This window comes from Trachemys scripta, chromosome 9 (assembly GCF_013100865.1).
Source record: "Trachemys scripta elegans isolate TJP31775 chromosome 9, CAS_Tse_1.0, whole genome shotgun sequence".
NCBI lineage: Eukaryota > Metazoa > Chordata > Testudines > Emydidae > Trachemys > Trachemys scripta.
Genome location: NC_048306.1, coordinates 53,827,771 through 53,845,756, shown reverse-complemented (window position 1 = coordinate 53,845,756; position 17,986 = coordinate 53,827,771). Strand labels below are relative to the sequence as shown.

General features: G+C 42.1%; 1 protein-coding gene across 4 annotated transcripts in view; it reads left to right on the top strand.

The window, feature by feature from the left end:
* Positions 1–17,330, top strand: part of SENP2 (SUMO specific peptidase 2) — a 53,840-nt gene extending 36,510 nt beyond the window's left edge. For 2 of the 4 annotated variants that reach the window (XM_034781152.1, XM_034781153.1), the window contains exons 9-17: positions 1,480–1,537; positions 7,274–7,337; positions 10,134–10,292; positions 11,694–11,825; positions 12,275–12,478; positions 12,611–12,690; positions 13,656–13,740; positions 15,655–15,750; positions 16,586–17,330. In XM_034781152.1, the coding sequence (XP_034637043.1) occupies positions 1,480–1,537; positions 7,274–7,337; positions 10,134–10,292; positions 11,694–11,825; positions 12,275–12,478; positions 12,611–12,690; positions 13,656–13,740; positions 15,655–15,750; positions 16,586–16,648 (941 nt within the window). In that variant the 3' untranslated portion in view covers positions 16,649–17,330. Of the gene's footprint in view, positions 1–1,479; positions 1,538–7,273; positions 7,338–10,133; positions 10,293–11,693; positions 11,826–12,274; positions 12,479–12,610; positions 12,691–13,655; positions 13,741–15,654; positions 15,751–16,585 lie in introns of those variants that run through there. The other 2 variants (XM_034781154.1, XM_034781155.1) reach the window with 2 other exon arrangements.
* The last annotated feature ends 656 nt before the right edge of the window (positions 17,331–17,986 follow it).

Below are 17,986 nucleotides of genomic sequence, written 5' to 3'. Positions count from 1 at the left end.
TGAGGTAGCAGCCCAAGTGAGGCACCAGGGCTACATGGTGTTCCCATACCTGGTAGGCCGATCTTGTCAGGAAGTCATGTCAGTGACAGGATCTCTTCAGTAACTTTTTGCTACCTTAGGCATTTTGTATAAATGAAGAAAAGTCTGTTTTGTCACCCACAAGGACAATAAGTTTTATAGGAACACAGATGAACTCCGTCTCTGTGAGCATTTCTGCTTGCAGATGGATTTTGCATGATGAGCAACCTGATTTCCCACATCATCCATAAATCATGAAGTATGGGGCACCAGTGTGTCTCAGTTTTGGGCCAGGTGGGTGCATGTACCTGTGATGCCATTCACCAGACTCCACTTGTGTCTGCAAACTTGTCTCCAACAGATTTAGCAACCAAATTGGCACTCCGTCGACTCCAAATAACTGTTACTGCCGGAGTTCTCACCTCCCTCTTCTGGTGAGGACTTTTCAGCCCTCCCATATCAAGATTGTTTGAGTTCCACATAAATCAGACAATACGCTTATTTGTATTTTTCCTGAAACCCCTCGCTTATTCTGAAGACAAGAGACTTTACTCCCTTGATATCAGGTGCACCCTGGCATTCTACCTGCAAAGAACCAAACCCATTAGAAAATGTGACACTTTATTACCCTCATGATCTCTGCACTATGGCAAGCCATACCCTCTCAGAGGATTTCTAAAGTGGGTTTTGAGATCTATTTTAGAATGCTACAAAATAGAAAAAAAATTCCTGTTCCTGGGGCATTACAACTCACTCCACATGAGCACAAGCTGCCTCTGCGGCCTCCCTCAGATGTTCTGCTACAGTCCCCTTGCAGGGCAGAACTCTACGTTGCTGTCACATGTTCATGACACACTATTCTCTAGTCCAAGCAGTAACTGCAGATGCAGCTGTAGGAATGGCAGTACTACAGGCATCTCTGCTGCCACCTTCCTTGCACCCTTCTCTAGTCTGAACACTAACTAGTCACTTATGTGTGGAATATACATAGGGACCAGCATTCTAAGAATAAATGGAGGTTACTTACTGTAATTGGAGGCTCTTTGAGATGTGTGATCTCTATCTGTATTCCACCACCTACCCTCAAACCTCTTAGATTTGGTTGGATTGTGATAAGAAGAGAAACTGGAGAGGTGTTGACCCACATTGCCTTTTATGCTCTTGGTTGGGAGCACGAGGGGGAGCTAAAGACACAGTTGGAAGAATTTCTGGACTTTGGTGCATGCATACCCACATGTGGTCCCTATCTGCATTCCACATCTCGAAGAACCTTCAGTTACAGTGAGTAACCTCCATTTCTCTGGATATGATCTTCAACAGGCTTATCTGTTAGCTCTGCAACTTCGTGTTGGTGATTGGCTAATCAGATAGTCAGTCATTTACAGTATAACCTTAAAATCTACAGTTTTGAACCGAATTAGTTGACTTTGTTTTCAATTCATACTTTCTTCTTCTATGCAGGTATCAGAGGTGCTGAAACTCGGGGCCCACTCTGGTCTCGGAGAAGTGATGTGAGCAGGTACAAAATCTCTCCTAATTACATTCCTCCATGTTCGGCTTCCTGTGTTGTTTGGCTTCCAATCTCTGGTATTTTTGTGTGTGTGAATAAAAATTTATGTGCATCACCTGCAGATGCTGAGGAGAAACCTCTTTGGAGGGACTTGGTAAATTATGGAACATAGCTATGTAATGGACATCTTGTGCAGGATGTGCCGCACTATCATAATGACAACACACAAGTGCATCATAGTGTCCTGGAGGGAGGGGAATTAAAGCAGGCCATTTGGATAGCAGGGTAAGGGACAGCTGTAGCTCTAGAAAGTGAGGAAAGCAGTGCCCAGCCAGCAGTCAAGGCTTTTAGCACTGGAGAAGGAATGTCTCCGCTATCTCTCCTTGTGTGAGTAGGGTTAGAGATGTATGTAAAAAGTTGTTTGGGAGGAGGAAGTGTAAACTCATTGTTCCCACTCTGGTCTACAGAAATCCTATTGCATGATATTAGAAGACAAGGTGGGTGAGGTAATATCTTTTATTGGACCAACTTCTGCTAGTGAGAGACACAAGCATTCGAGCCACACAAAGTTCTTTAGAGCTGCGAAAGGTGGTACTTGCATTACAGCTAAATGCAAAATGGAACAGATTGTTAGCATAAGGTAGAGTGGTCCGTTAACACCTCTGCAATCATAGGACAAAGAGTGAGGGGGCTAGCAGGTTACAGGTTGTTATAAGCTGTAAATCCAGTGTCTGTTCAGTCCATGATTTTTAGTGTCTAGCGGAATTATGAATTTAAGCTCCCAAGCTTGTCTTGAAAGTGTTATGTGCAGGCTTCCTTTGAGGATGAGGACTGCTAGGTCAGATATAGAGTGATCGCTTTGTGAAATGTGTTCACCCACAGGTGATAGGTTATTTTTGTCATTTATAATTTTCATGTGTGATTTCCACCCCAACTTCAACATCCACCACCTGCCCATTAAACTTTCTGGAGTGCTTCCACACTAATATCAACTTCTTGGACACCACAATTAGCTTCAACAATGGAACCTTACAGACAACCATATGTAAGAAATACACGGATCGCCACCTCCACCTTCGTAGATCCAGTAACCACCCTAAACACACCCAGAAATCTGTTACCTACAGCCACGCACTCAGATACCACAGAATATGCTCTGAGGAGAAAGTCTGGGATATACACCTTAACTCAATCAAAACCGCCTTCACCAAACAAGGACACTTCAGCAGAGAAGTAGATTGCATCATGGAACTGGACACCAGTTTATTCTGAGAGAACCTGCTTCAATAGAGATATAAAACCTCCTCTGACCACAGACCCCTAGTAGTCACCTACCGCCCCCCGTTGGAACCAGTATAGGATATCCTCACAATACAACCCAGACTCAATGGGAACCACATCTTGAAAGATCTTTTCTGAACCCCCACTTCCGGCCTTCACACAACCCTCCAGCTTCTCCAAACTCGTAATCTGAAGCAAATTCCCCGCAGACCAACACACTCTGGCCACCAGGGCAACACCAGACCTTGACAGAAACAGATGCAAAACCTGCAGACCTCTCCACTGCTACAATGATGAACACCTCCCACAACGAACCTTGGATCCTACACAGGCCTATCATAATGTGGTATACCTCATCTAATGCATTAAATGCCCCAATAACAATGTGGATGAAACCGACAAATCTATGCTCTTGAATGAACTCTTGCAGGAAATTTATAAAAGAGGAAAAACATCCCATCACCTGTAGCTGAAGATAAGAACAGCCATACTGGATCAGACCAGTGGTCCATCTAGCCCAATATCCTGTCTTCTGAAGCATGTGGCATTGGCCATTGTCAGAAGAAATGAATAGAACAGGCAATCATTTGTGTGATTCATTCCCTGTCGTGTCCGCTCCCGGCAAAGAAAAGCTGGGGACAATCAGTGTATGGTGTTGCATCCCTGACCATCCTGGCTAATAGCTGTTGATGGTCCTATCCTCCAGGAACTTATCCAGTTCTTTTTTGAACCCTGTTATAGTTTTGGCCTTCACAACATCTCCTGGCAACAAGTTCCACAGGTTGACTCTGCGTTGTATAAAGAAGTACTTCCATTTGTTTTAAACCTGCTGCCTATTAATTTCACTGGGTGACCCCCTAGTTCCTGTTATGTAAGGGGGTAAATAACATTTCCTTATTCACTTTCTTCATACCAGTTGAGATTTTATAGACCTCCATTATATCCCCTCTTAGTGATTACCTTTCCAAGTTGAAAAGTCCCATTTTTTTTAATCTCTCCTCATATGGAAAGTCTTCCATATTCCTAATCATTTTTGTAGCCCTTCTCTGAATCTTTTATTTATATATATATATATATATATATAATATATCTTTTTTGAGATGGGACAGCCAGATCTGCACGCAATATTCAAGATATGGGTGTACCATGGATTTTTATAAAGGCATTATGACAGACAGAAAATATCTATTCTTTTTCTAATGGTTTGTAACATTGTTAGCTTTTTTGACTGCTACTGCACATTGAGCAGATGTGTTCAGAGAACTATCCACAATGACTCGACTCTTTTTTGAGTGGTAACAGCTAATTTAGACCATTTTGTACATATAGTTGGGATTGTTTTCCAATGTGTTACTTGACATTTGAATGTCACCTGCCATTTTGTTGCCCTGTCACCCAGTTTTGTGCAATCCTTTTGTAACTCTTCACAGTCTGCTTTGGACTTTACAGAATGACTCAAGATAGCTGTCTGTCTGCAGTTTTTGCCATTTCGCTGTTTACCCCCTTTTCCAGATTATTTATGAATATGTTGAACAGAACTGGTCCCAGTACAAATCACTGAGGAGACACTGAAAATTAACCATTTATTCTTGCCATTTTGTTTTCTGTCTTTTATCCAGTTACTGATCTGTGAGAGGATCTTCCCTCTTTTCCTATGACTGCTTACTTTGCTTAAGAACTTTGGTGAGGGACCTTGTCAAAGGCTTTCTGAAACTCCAAGTACACTAAATACACTGGATCACTCTTTTCCACTTGTTTGTTTGACCCCCTCAAAAAATTCTAATAGATTGGTGATGCATGATTTCCCTTTACAAAGCCATGTTGACTCTTCCCCAACACATTCTATTCCATCTGTCTGATAATTCTGTTCTTTCTTTACTATAGTTTCAACCAATTTGCCTGGTATTAAAGTTAGGCTTACTGGCCTGTAATTGCCAGGGATTGCCTCTGGAGCCTTTTAAAAAAATTGGCATCGTAATAGCTATCCTTTAGTCATCTGGTACAGAATGTGATTTAAGTGACAGGTTACGTACCAAAGTTAGTAGTTCTGCAACTTCACAAGGTAAGGTATTTCCAGCAGAGAGAGGGGGGAGTATTATTACCATTATAGAAGGCACTGGTGAGACCTCATCTGGAATACTGTGTCCTTTTTAAAAAAAAAAGATTAATTCAAACTGGAACAGGTGCAGAGAAGGGCTACCAGGATGATCGGAAGAATGCAGAACTTACCTTATTAGAGGAGATTTAAGGAGCTTGGCTTGTTTAATCAAAAGAAAACTGAGGGAGATATGATTGCTCTCTAAAGATACATCTGAGGGATAAATACCAGGGAAGGAGAGGAGCTATTTAAGTTTAAGGGTCAATGTTGGTACAAGAACAAATGGATATAAACTGGTTATCAACAAGGTTATGCTTGAAATTAGACAAAAGTTTTTGACCATCAGAGGAGTGAAGTTCTGGAACAGCTTTCCAAGGGGAGCAGTGGGGACAAAAAAAACCTAACTGGTTTCAAGACTGAGCTTGATAAGCTTATGCAGGGGATGGTATGATGGGACTCCCTACAATGGCATGTGAATCATCTGCAACTGTTAGTAGCACATATTTTCAGTGGCCAGAGATGGGACACTAGATGGGAACGGCTCTGAATTACTACAGAGAATTCTTGCCCAGATGTCTGACTGGTGGGTCTCACCCACATGCTCAGGGTCTAACTAATTCCTGTATCTGAGATCAGGATGGAATTTTCCCCAGGTCAGATTGGCAGAAACCTTGGGGGCAGGGGGTTGCCTTCTTCTAGAGTGAGGGTTCACCTGCTGGTTTGAACTTGAGTAAATGGCGGATTCTCTGTAACTTGCAGTCCTTAAATCATGATTTGAGGACTTCAGTAATTCAGCCAGAGGCTATGGGCATATTGCAGGAGTAGATGGGTGAGGTTCTGTGGCCTGCAATTTGCAGAAGGTCAGACTAAGGCCAGAAGGGACCATCTTGATCATCTAAAGTCTATGAATCTGAGTGGCTGTTTAAATAGAAAGTCTTCTGTTTGTACACCTTGTGCTATAAAAGTACAAAGCTGTACTTCTATAAAACATCTGGGGTACCTAACCTGGATATTGACTATCTTATCATACTAGATTGAATTTGTCTTCTAATGTACAGTGGGTTTAGGATCTAATATAAGTCATCTTATATATGGGTCCCTTTTTAAAAAGGAGGCTTGGATCAAAAAGAAATGCAAGAACTTTTTCATTTTGGAGCATTTATACTGATAGAAGTAAAACCTGTCAGTGTGTAATTCCTTGCACAGTAACATGCTGCACTTCAGATGCTGCATAGTTTTCGAGGGTAATCCTTTTCCAATAAGGATAGCAGCTCCCCTAGCAATCCTATAAGAGTCAAGTAAACTTATTCTATCCACCCACTTTAAGGGCTTGTCTGCACTACAGTGGCACAAGTATGATGTACTGTAGATGCTTTCTACTTTGACAGAAGAGGTTTTCTGTCAATGTCGGTAATCCACCTCTCCAAGAGACAGTGCTAGCTCGACAGAAGCATTCTTCCATCAACCTAGTTGGATTTAGTGAGGTTAAGGTCGACCTAACTCTGTCATACAGGGAGTGAAATTTTTCAGACTTGTAACTAGGTTGGCCTAACTGTATCTGGATGCATACCCTTCAGGTAAGCTAGTGCTTTCTTTTCGTGAGGAGTTGTTCATTTATGAAGATGTTAATAAATAAATAAAAAAGTGAACTGTACAGAGTTTAAGCATAGAAGTTTCTGGTTATCAGGGAATAATGTACAGATTATCAAGAGTGCAAAATTTGGTTTAAGATCGGGTGGCATAAGGAATACATAATCTCCAATATCCCTGATTGGGGGTAAAAGGTTGATGTGAAAGTACAGGCATTGAGATATGAGGATATGAAGTTCATAAAGTGGCTGTTTGGGTGTGGAGTATGAGTGGATATGATGAGGATGGATTGACCCTCATTTGTGAGATTTAATGTTCAGGGAGTTTATGGTTCCAGTTCATATGATCCAACGGAGAAAGTCTCTTGGTCCCTTTCTCGTAGTCTAAGAATGTCACTCTGGCTCACGCCTCCTGGGACTGTTGGTGGCTGGTGATGTGCTCGATGTAGAATTCATGATTGTCGTGCATTATATCTTAACTTTTTAAGCCACATCTTGTATCCTTATTTTAGCCATGCTTTGGTACTAGCCCCAGTCCCCTACTTTAGGTATTTTCAGCTTTCCATCCCCTCGCCTTTCCCTTCTTCCCCACCTCAAAGTATTGATGCTATAGAATGGGTCAAGTTAAACTCTTGTTTTTCTTGCGCGTTGGCCAGATTCCAACCCCTCAGAGAGCCTTTCCCAACCCTCCCCACACACCCCTGGCTCCTTACCCCACAGGTAACTTACTAAGTAAATATCCCTAGTTGTGAAACTCTGCCCGTTTTTGTCTCTAAGATCTCGGACTTCAGCAGAAAACTCACAAGAGCCTGAAATGACAGTTGGGCAGAAAAATGAAGGGGTAAGGTTGGAAGCTCCAGCTTTTTTCCTCTTTTGAAAAATGTGATGTCTTATAACTAAACTGTACATTCAACCCTAACTGTGCACTTCCATACTTGAGCATATCATTGAATAATGTGCTTAACCCAGTGGCATATGGCTTTTGTGAGAGTGCGGTCTTTGAGACTTACAGAGTATAGTGATGGTGGAAGACCTCTTGTGATTCTGGGCTCTGGTCAGTATGCTGCATCTGCTCAATTTCTCTTGTCCATCTTGGAATTTGATGGGCAAGCCCTCAAACATGTAATATTTATTGGCGTTTATCCACATCACTATAGGATACACTATTGCATCATCAGTCCTTTCTGAATAGAATTTGCTTTGCTTGCATTTTTCCCCTGATTCTTGTCTGAGATTTGGCTTGGTGCCACAGTTAAATTTCCAGATTGTAAACCAGGTAAACCTTTTTTCTAACTACTAAGATTCTTTCAAGGTTGCTGCATTTTTAACTACATTTTAATTTTTATTTTTCTAAACTAGAAATACAATACCACTCTGCTTTATACATAGTTGTTTATGTTCACCTGTATTTCGCTTGCTGCATGGGAGGGAAGATGGGTGTGTCTAAAATCTATTCTTTAAATAGGCTAAGCTGGGATATCAGGAAAACTTACACAATCTAAAACATATAGTACCAAGCTTGGATACAAAACTGTCTTTGTCAAATATCCACCCCATGTGGAATACTTTTTTTTAAAACCAAACCAACTTTGTAGCCCTCTACAGTGGCAAAGAACCTCCCAAACATAAACTGTTGCTATAGATCTCCACTTTAGCAGACTTTTGATAGTCTCATATGACCTTCTCATAAACAAACTAGAGAAATATAGCCTAGAGATGAATCTTCTAAAGGTGGGTGCACAACTGGTTGAAAAACTGTACTCGGAATAGTTACCAATGGCTCACAGTCAAGCTGGAAGAATGTATTGAGTGGCTTCTTGCAGGGATCTATCCTGGGTCCAGTTCTGTTCATTATCTTCATAAATGATTTGGATAATGGCAGAGAGAGTACACTTTTATAAAATTTACAGACAATACCAAGTTGGGAGGGGTTGGAAGTGCTCTGAAGGACAGGATTAGAATTAAAAATGATCTTGGCAAACTAGAGAAATGGTCTAGGATGAAATTGAATTAGGACAAATGCACAGTAGTGCTTAGGAAGGAATAATCAATTGCACAAATACAAAATGGAAAACGACTGCCTAGGAAGAAGTATTGCAGAAAAGGCTTTGACGGTAATGGGGATCACAAACTAAGAGTCAACTACATAATACTTTTGTGAAAAAACCACCCAATTATTCTGAAATATATTATCAGGAGTGTTGTAAGCAAGACATAATTCTGCTGTACTCAGCGCTGATAAGGCCTCAGTCAGAGTACTGTGTCCAGTTTTGGCACCATGCTTTGGGAAATGTGGAAACTCCAGAGGCGAGCAACAAAAATGATTAAAGTCTAGGAAACATGACCTACAAGGAAAGATTGGAAAAATTTGGTTTGTTTAATCTGGAGAAGAGCAGACATAACAGAAACATATTCTTCAACTATGTAGAAGGTTGTTATAAAGAGGAGGGTGATAAATGGTTCTCTGTATCCATTGAGGACAGGACAAGAAGTAATGGTCTTAAATTGCAGCAAGAGAGATTTGTTGGACATTAGGAAAACCTTCCAAACTTTAAGGTAACGGTAGTTAAGCACCAGAACAAATTTACCTAGGGAGAATGTGATATCCATCATTGGAGGTTTTTAAGAACTGGTTAGACAAACACCTGTCAGATGAATACTTAATCCTGCTTCAGAGGAGGGGACTGGACTAGAATGACCTATTGAGGTCCCTTCCACTCATACATTTGTGATTGTCTTCCTGAGTCTGAAAGTGGCCTGAAACACTTTCCTCTCACCCACTTAACTGCAGTGGGTAAACACTTGCATCTGAAGAAGTGAGGTTCTTACCCACGAAAGCTTATGCTCCCAGTACTTCTGTTAGTCTCAAAGATGCCTCAGGACCCTCTGTTGCTTTTTACTAAATCCTAACAACTTCTTCATCTGAAGAAGTGAGGATTTTACCCACAAAAGCTTATGCCCAAATAAATCTGTTAGTCTTTAAGGTAACACCAGACTCCTTGTTGTTTTTGTAGATGCAGACTAACATGGCTACCCCCTGATACTTAACTTTAGTCTAAAGCAGTGGTTCTCAATCTGTAGGTCAGGACCCCAAAGTGAGTCGCAACCCTGTTTAATGGGGTAGCCAGGGCTGGCTTAGACTTCGCTGGCGCCTGGGGCCGAAACCTAAGCCCGAGCCCCACTATCTGGGGCTTCCACCTTGGGCGGTGGGGCTGAAATTGCAGGCCCCCTGCCTGGGGCTGAAGCCCTTGGGCTTCAGCTTCTCCTCCTCCTTCCCCTCCCCCACCCCCCAGGTGGCAGGGATCAGGTGGGCTCAGGCTTCGGTCCCCCCTCCGGGAGTCGTATAGTAATTTTTGTTGTCAGAAGGGAGTCGTGGTGCCGTGAAGTTTGAGAACCCCTGGTCTAAAGCATTTGAAAATTGGCACATTTAATGGAAGTGTGCTCAATCCTAGCAATACCTCGCCTGACTCCGAATGAGGGCTAGACTGAGTGTTTAATTCGATACTCCTGACCGTCAGAGTCCATACTTATTTGCTGAGTGCTTTCATTTGATATTTGAACAAGACTGTCACATTATGCACTGCGACAAATCATAACTTCCTGTTTAAATGCTATTGAGCTTCCTTTTGTATAACAGAGATGGCTGGAGGCTGACCTGTCAAAGGAGGTGTCAGTTCGGTTATGTCTGGGCAGTAGGAGTTCTGCTGTAGCCAGAAGGCCAACTGCACTTGTGGTGAAAGAACAGAAGTGCCCAGGCACAGAGAAGAGTACAGAGCGCCTTCCTGAGCTCACGGAGGTACCATGCCTTTTTTGGCTTTCTGGTTTGGAGAGATGAACTAAAATGGATGGAATCATTTGAGCTTTTTTGCAGGTTCTTTTTGTGTGCCCACCTGATATTAGCTAATGTACTGACCATGTTCAAAAGGGATCAGGGATTCTAGGTGCCTCTTCTAAAGTAAATTTTGTCTGCTATTCGTACCTTCTAATCACTTCGAATCAGGCCATTCTTGCCAATCCACTGACATCTGATTTGCAGGGAGCTAGCAAAACAAATGGATGCTTTTGCTCATTCCTTTATAAACTGCCTGATTACTTTCTGTGCGTACGTTGGTAGATGCTACAATAGAAGAGACAAGGGCATTTTCCTTGTTTGTTAGTTCAGCTCAATCAAAAATAGAATTTATTTATTTTTGGTCCACAGATCAAAATCCATCTTCTACCAGCAATGAAACTAAACATTACTTAGACTTCTCTTTGCATCCATGACAGCTCTAACAGTGTGTATGATCAGATACAAAATACAGACTTCCTGACTGTCAACGTGGCCTCCAATACAGCCCACTATAATGTTCCCTTTCATTCCCATTCAGATATGACTGGGAGAATTAGGTTAGTCTTGTGGTGATCTTTGGGACACCACAAATCTAGACTCTCTTGTAAACTAAAGGTGAGAAATGAGTTTGAGCCGAGAATGCTCTTCTATCAGCCCCATTCCAGTTAAACCGAGTGATGGTTAAGCTGGCTGATTAAGGATCACAGGGGCCACAATATTGCATGGGGGACAGGTGGTTTTCTCTTTGAAACTTTACTTTTTTTTTATTGTCCTTTCTTCAGCTGTGCTCCATCTGCTGATGTGCATGTTTTGTGTTTTTTCTATTTCTGCATGATACCTATCTCTTATTCTGACTGAACTACACTGATTGACTGTGAAACATTTGCAATACTGGTTTTAGTGTTTATTGAATTCTCTCAAGCCTCTTAAACTCCCATTATCCCTTATAATTCTTAAGAAAATGACTGAACTTCCAAACCAGAGCCAGTGTAAACATATCCATGGTTCTGAGCTGGGGTAATCTGATAAATCAAAATGACTGAAGCGCCATTTAAAATAGCTTAAAAGTGTAACCATCCAAGTAAATAGCATGAAGTGCAGGCGTCTGTGTGTAGTACCTTAGGCTTCATGTACAAACTTAACAGAAAAAGCTACCAAAGCTAACAATCCTCTGCTCTGAAACTAACACTGGTATACTTGGCCTCCCAGTGTCACTGTATGGTCAAGCTCTTCCTCCTTTTAGCAGGCTTAATCCTCTACTGGATTTCATTTAAATACTTAGTGTGATGCACCAGTTGGCCTGCTCAACATACACCCTAGTTCAGGACTTTCTCACTAGTCACATTGTGGAATTGCTCATTTCAGGACATGGAAAGAGAAGTCACTAATGCATTAGGCCATGGCCAGGAGGATGAGATCTTGAGCAGCGCCTTTAAATTAAAGGTCACCCGTGGGGATATCCAGACACTGAGGAACCATCACTGGCTCAACGATGAGGTAAAATTAATCCAATAGGAATGTTTTTGTGTTCTGCGTGCATATGTATTAAAATGTGCCCACAACTTTCTCTGACATTTAGCTGCTGACAGGCTTAATTTTCTGATCCACACCTCAGTTCCTATAGGAATATCCATAGAGTTCTGAAAGCTGGGCCTTTAAGAGGGAACAATACTCCTGAAAATCTCTCTCCCTGTATTATGCTGCTTTCAAGAGTTAGCAGCAACTTGGGATCAGATTTGACTTTGGGGAATGGGTGAAATAACAAGTGTGTTAAATGCAGGACTCAAAGGAAGGAAGTTAGTTCAGGAGTCTTAGAACTTGAGTTGACGTCAGTGTGGTCTTTTCAGACTGCAAATTCTGAAGAGTCCAGCAGATAAAGCTTAACTTTAACAGCTAAATGAGTGTCTCCCCTTCATTCTCTGAACTCTACTCTCTCTATTATATAGGTAATCAATTTCTACATGAATCTTCTGGTGGAGAGAAATAAGCAGCAGGGATTTCCAGTGCTTCATGCTTTCAGTACTTTCTTCTACCCCAAATTAATTTCTGGGGGTTACCAGGCAGTAAAAAGATGGACCAAAGGTGTGGATCTCTTCAAGCAAGACCTTATCTTTGTGCCCATTCACCTGAGGGTACATTGGGGATTAGTGGTGAGTCAAATTGGCCCATCCTTGGAATTGGAAGGGAAAGGAAAACCTAGAAAAGGCTTTAGGTCTTGCTCCGTAGGCAGCAGGGAGTCTTTGGCTACGTCTGTTGCACCAATGCCTGTCTTTCAATAACAGGTAATAGATGTCAGAAGAGAGACTATCAAATACTTTGACTCGATGGGACAAAGAGGCCACAGTATCTGTGAGATTTTGCTGTAAGTAGATGCTTTAGTGAATCTATCATTGCGTTTCACACATACAGGAAGGATTTTTCCACAATCACTCACTGGATAATGTGCTTTACGTAGCACAAGACTTACCCTTAAGGGACAAGAATCTCTTCCTGGACTAGTCACTGCCAGTAATGTGCAAATTGTAACATCATCCAGCTGCTAATTATATTCTGTCCTCCTGGGGACATTTGAGTATGTCTTATGAACGAACCATCATTGAGTGACCTGTTACAGCTCTGATGCCAATAGAAAGACACAGTCCATTCCTCTTTCAGAATATTAACCTCAACACACTTCATAGGACCAGAACTCCTTCCTAGGGGATACTGACATCCTCTATTACCAGTGAGAGACCCCTCTACTTTCTAGCTCTTCTGCCATTTTTTGCAGCTCTTAAGTAACCCACCAAATTGTATTGCACACATAATCCTCTTGTATGCTCTATTAGAGACATTGGAGTTAATTTTTATGTAAATAATAATCCTTTCAGTATGTTTGTTTGGCACTGACTCTTCTGTTGCACCAGTACTCCTATTTCATGTTACATAAAATCACCCTGTACTGCCCACCTCTGTTGGAAATTGACTTCTGAAGAAAGGGTCTGTGTGACCTTGTAAATCACTACCAGTATCTCATGTGCCTCACTTTTTCTGGTAGTGCCCCATCTGAGATCCGAGTCCAATATAACATGGCTTCAGCATTACCTGTGAAGTCTCTAACTTCTGATCTAAAATCTCTTACGTAATGTGAATAGTTCCTAGGCACATGTGGGTTTACCTTCAGCATGGTATGATTATATCCTATAATCCTCCTTCCTGGTACTTTAGGTCTTTGGTGCATAATTAGTGAAGACCTTGTCAGGCAACTTTACAGACGATTGGCCTAAAATATGAAGACCTTTGATTAGAAAAGTCTGATACCTCTTTTTGTTTTGTTTCGTTGAACAGCCAATATCTGCAGGAAGAAAGCAAAACCAAGAGGAACCTAGATATTGATCCTTCAGAGTGGACACTTTACAGCATGAAATCACATGTATGTGAACAGTATTTGAGTCTGATCCATGTACTGTAGCCCCACACCACAAATGCCTTCAGGAGAAACAATTATAAGTTTTGAATGGCTGTTTGTGGGCTTTTTCTAATGCCCATAATACAGCAATCCAAACTGGACACAGGAATCAATGTTTTGATGGACTCTTTAGCAGTGTCTTTTATTTATTTGATTGGCCTGTCACTGCTTCTTTCCTGACTCAGTTTAGACATGAAAAATATGCTAGCAATTTGGAGTGGACTGGAGTCCTTGGAACATCCATCCAGCTTTCTTCCTTTGGTCCAATAAGCTGGTGCTGTGTCCAAGAAAAATCTCAATCTCCATTATTCCTTAGTAGGGCGAAGGCCATGTTGAGATTAGCACTTGTGTCAGCAAAACTTTTATCGCTCAACGGTGTGTGTGTGTGTGTGTGGGGGGGGAACCCGCCCCGGAGTGACATAAGCTTTGTTGGCATAAGCTCTGGTGTGCACAGCACTGTCGGCGGGAGACGCTCTCCTGCTGACATAGCTACCGCCTTGCGTTGAGCTGGTTTTATTATGTCGACGGGAGAGCTCTCTTCCATCAGCATAATGCAGCTACATGAGCGCTCTGACCGCAGCACAGCTGTATCAGTACAGCTATAACCTTGTAAGTGTAGACATGGCCTTTACCTTCATTCTTTTAAGGCGCATGCTGATGCATGAAAGATGTCAACAGTTCCTGTACAGGAACTATATACAGTAGTTGATCTTTTGTACATGTGCTCACTGTTTCTTGGACTGCAGCTGTGAATCTGGCTTTGAGCTTTTGACGATATTACGGTATTGGGGTAGTAGTGCAAATTTAAAAAAAAAAAATTTTTTATGATAGGTAGCTTTTTGTGCTATTTGAAAGACTCGTCTTCCTTCTGCAAAGATGGTTTCAAATTACTGCTGTTGTCCATGCTTGACCTAGAATCTTCTAAAATAAATGTCTGTTCTGTCATGTTCTCCAAATAGCTTTGTCTATAGAGATCCTCCACCCCTCATTTTGTCACCATCTAGATTGGGTTTGGAGGAAGGAAAAAAAATCAAAGGTGCTGGAGGGGAGAGGGGCATAGCCTCGCATAGAACATGCCCTGTTGTGAGCTGGAATTGCTCTTTCCCAGTTCTCAAAGCTTTCTAGGGGCTTTGGCACATTCAGTTCAGAGGAACTCTTAGGATGCCTGTGGAGCTGTGAACTCCAGCTGCAGGTGAATAGCTCCTGTTGCTTTGTGCTCAGGCAGTAGTAATTCATATAATAGATCCCACGCATTAGTCCTTCCCCTGGATAGTTGGAGTTGTCTTGCCCTGGGTCACTGGAGAACAAGCTGACATTGACCGTTCTGATTGGTAGCCAATACCTTGTGGGGAGGGAATTAAAGGTCAGAGCTAAATTCTCCCCACATGCAACTTCCACTATGATCAATGAGAGCTGTTCATGCATCATCAAAGGCAAAACTTGTCCTTTAGTAGCTCTCATTGTACAGAATGGGAATTCCCTCCGTCACTTGCAGGAAGCACTAATTCAGGAGTGGGGGAATCTGTATTCTTTCTAGTAAGCAGTATTAGTAGGGTTCAAAGCCCCACTTGGGCCGGGGGCCCATAGTACACACTTACGTAAGGACATCCTGGGCCGGGAAAGTGTGCATTCTAAAGATTTGACAGGTGAAGGACCGGGATGTTCCTTACCAGCAAAGGGAACATAGTGCAGCTGTAGTTATGTGATTTGTGAGGAGGTGTTAAAGCTTATTTCCTGGATTGGAGGACACAAGCGGCTCATTAAAATGCTGCTGATACACAGTACTGAAGATAATGCATTGCATATCTTGTAAGAAAGGTACACTTAAAGCAAGGTGAAAGGACTAACATGCAACTTGCTCCCACTGCTCACTTGTAGGAAATTCCACAGCAGCTGAACGGAAGTGACTGCGGGATGTTTACCTGTAAATATGCAGACTATATCTCCAGAGACAAACCTATCACTTTCACTCAGGTGAGGAAAGCTCTACAAATTTTTTTTCTCTCCTGCTGGTAATAGCTCACCTTAACAGATCACTCACTCTCATTATAGTGTGTATGGTAACACCCATTGTTTCTCTGTGTGTGTCTCTTCCTACTGTATTTTCCACTGCATTCATCTGATGAAGTGAGTTTTAGCCCGCAAAAGCTTATGCTCAAATAAATTTGTTGGTCTAAGGTGCCACAAGTACTCCTGTTCTTTAAACTGACCTGTGGTGCCTCCAATCTCTGGGTATGTTTTCCCTGTCACCTGACTCCTCTAGTTAAATTGTAAGCTCATCTCTTGCTAGTTACACAACACCTACCCCCATGGGTCCTGGTCTTGGCTAGGGCCTCCAGGTGCTAGTACTGACAAGTGAGTCCTCCCAGCCCTGTGAGCTGCATTCCCTGCCTTTGCTTATGTCCATTTGCCAAGCATCATGTCTTAGTCCTCTGGTGCGGGGGGCTGGAGCTGTTTGTAGTAGTAGACTTGACCTTAGTTATGGCATCTTCGAGGCTCCTTTCCAAAAAGCTTTTTCACAAGTTAAAATACTGGCTGTTTTCAGCTGCACTGGGCTTTTCTTAAAGGACGTGCAAATTCTCAGTCATGACATTCATGTTTTTCATTAAAGTTAGCATTTGCCAGAGCATTGCATTTTCTGTCCCTTAGTGTAGGGCAAAGTTGTGGTATCAAATACCATTGCATGGAACTGTGGCAAATGTTGAACACTGACTGTTATGGTCAGTGCCTACAGAATGTGGACAAATACGCTTATTCTGACCCCTTTTACTCTGGTTTAGTGTTTAATAGTGTCTTTTTTTACTTTTAGCACCACATGCCTCACTTCCGCAAAAAGATGGTATGGGAGATACTTCATCAACAGCTGCTGTGACCCCAGTCTGAGAGATACTCACACAGTGATTCTATGATCCACCACGTAGTGACAATTAGTTCTTAGCTAAACTAATTTGTTTGTTTGAATGCCTTATTTCAAAAGGCACTTGGGCTAACAGCTTCCTCTCTTCAGAGTAGGCTGTAAAGCAGTGGTTTTGTCCGCTCCAGAGAATTACATTTGTTTGGAATATGCTAATGCATCCTAACCGCAAAGCAAAGAGATCTCTGCAGCCTCTGAGTTGTGACTCCTAAGGGACTGGATTGGGTGGTTAAGAACAGATCCCAAACAAACTGCATCAGTTCATGTCGCTGAAGACTGGCAACTTCTAGTGCTTCACTGCAGCCATTGGAACTGTGGTGCAAACTCTGGCTGGCGCATGGAGGTATCCTGTGCAACTGTAGAACTGTCACTGTCTGTCTGAAATTGCCTTCACGAGGACAACGTGTTTAGCTACTGGTTCAAAGAGAGGTTTGCTCTGCTTCTGGATGATAGAAGACTCCACTTGATTCCTAAAACTGGATTTGTAAAGACCCTAGGAGCAAGGCATTTATGTTTTGATTTGTAACAAATCCATAGTGAAGCCCCTGTAGCTGGGGTTCAGTATTTGTTTCAAGAGACTGTCCCATGTGAAAATGAATATTTATTTTTCTTTATTAAAATGAAAGTGTGCTGTAACTTATGGAAGGGGTCTGTTCTGGACTAAAATCTGCAGGAAGAGAACCAGAGTAAATTTGCAGTTACCTTTTCAAAATATTTTTGCATAGGAAAGTTAGTTTCCAGTTCACTTTAACATGAATAAAGAACAGGAGTACTTGTGGCACCTTAGAGACTAACAAATTTTTTCATGAAGTTGATGGATTTCCACTCCATACGGCTAAATGCAGTGCCTTGCATAATTTGTTAGTCTCTAAGGTGCTACAAGTACTCCTGTTCCTTTTGCGGATACAGACTAACACGGCTGCTACTCTAAAATTTAACATGAATGTGATGTTCCGTTAAGAGGTCTGGAAGAGTTTAAGATGAAGAATATAAGAATTGAGGAGGCTGAATACCCTGCGTCAGCAGGTAGTAGGGGAATTTAAATTATTCAGCAGATGGGGTTGAATGTTATAAGTGGGGAGGGGGATATACAGGATGAGAGGAAGAATGGCCCAGTGGTTGGGGTGTTAACCTGAGACTGGGTTCAGTTCCTCACTCTGTCACAGCCTGCTTGTGGGACCATGGACACGTCACTGTGCTTGGATACTAGAAGAGGGTATTTGCATGCTGTACATTTCCACATGGCCTTCATTTTGCTCTTTGGCTAGGTTTCCAGTCACTAAGCACCCCTCACAG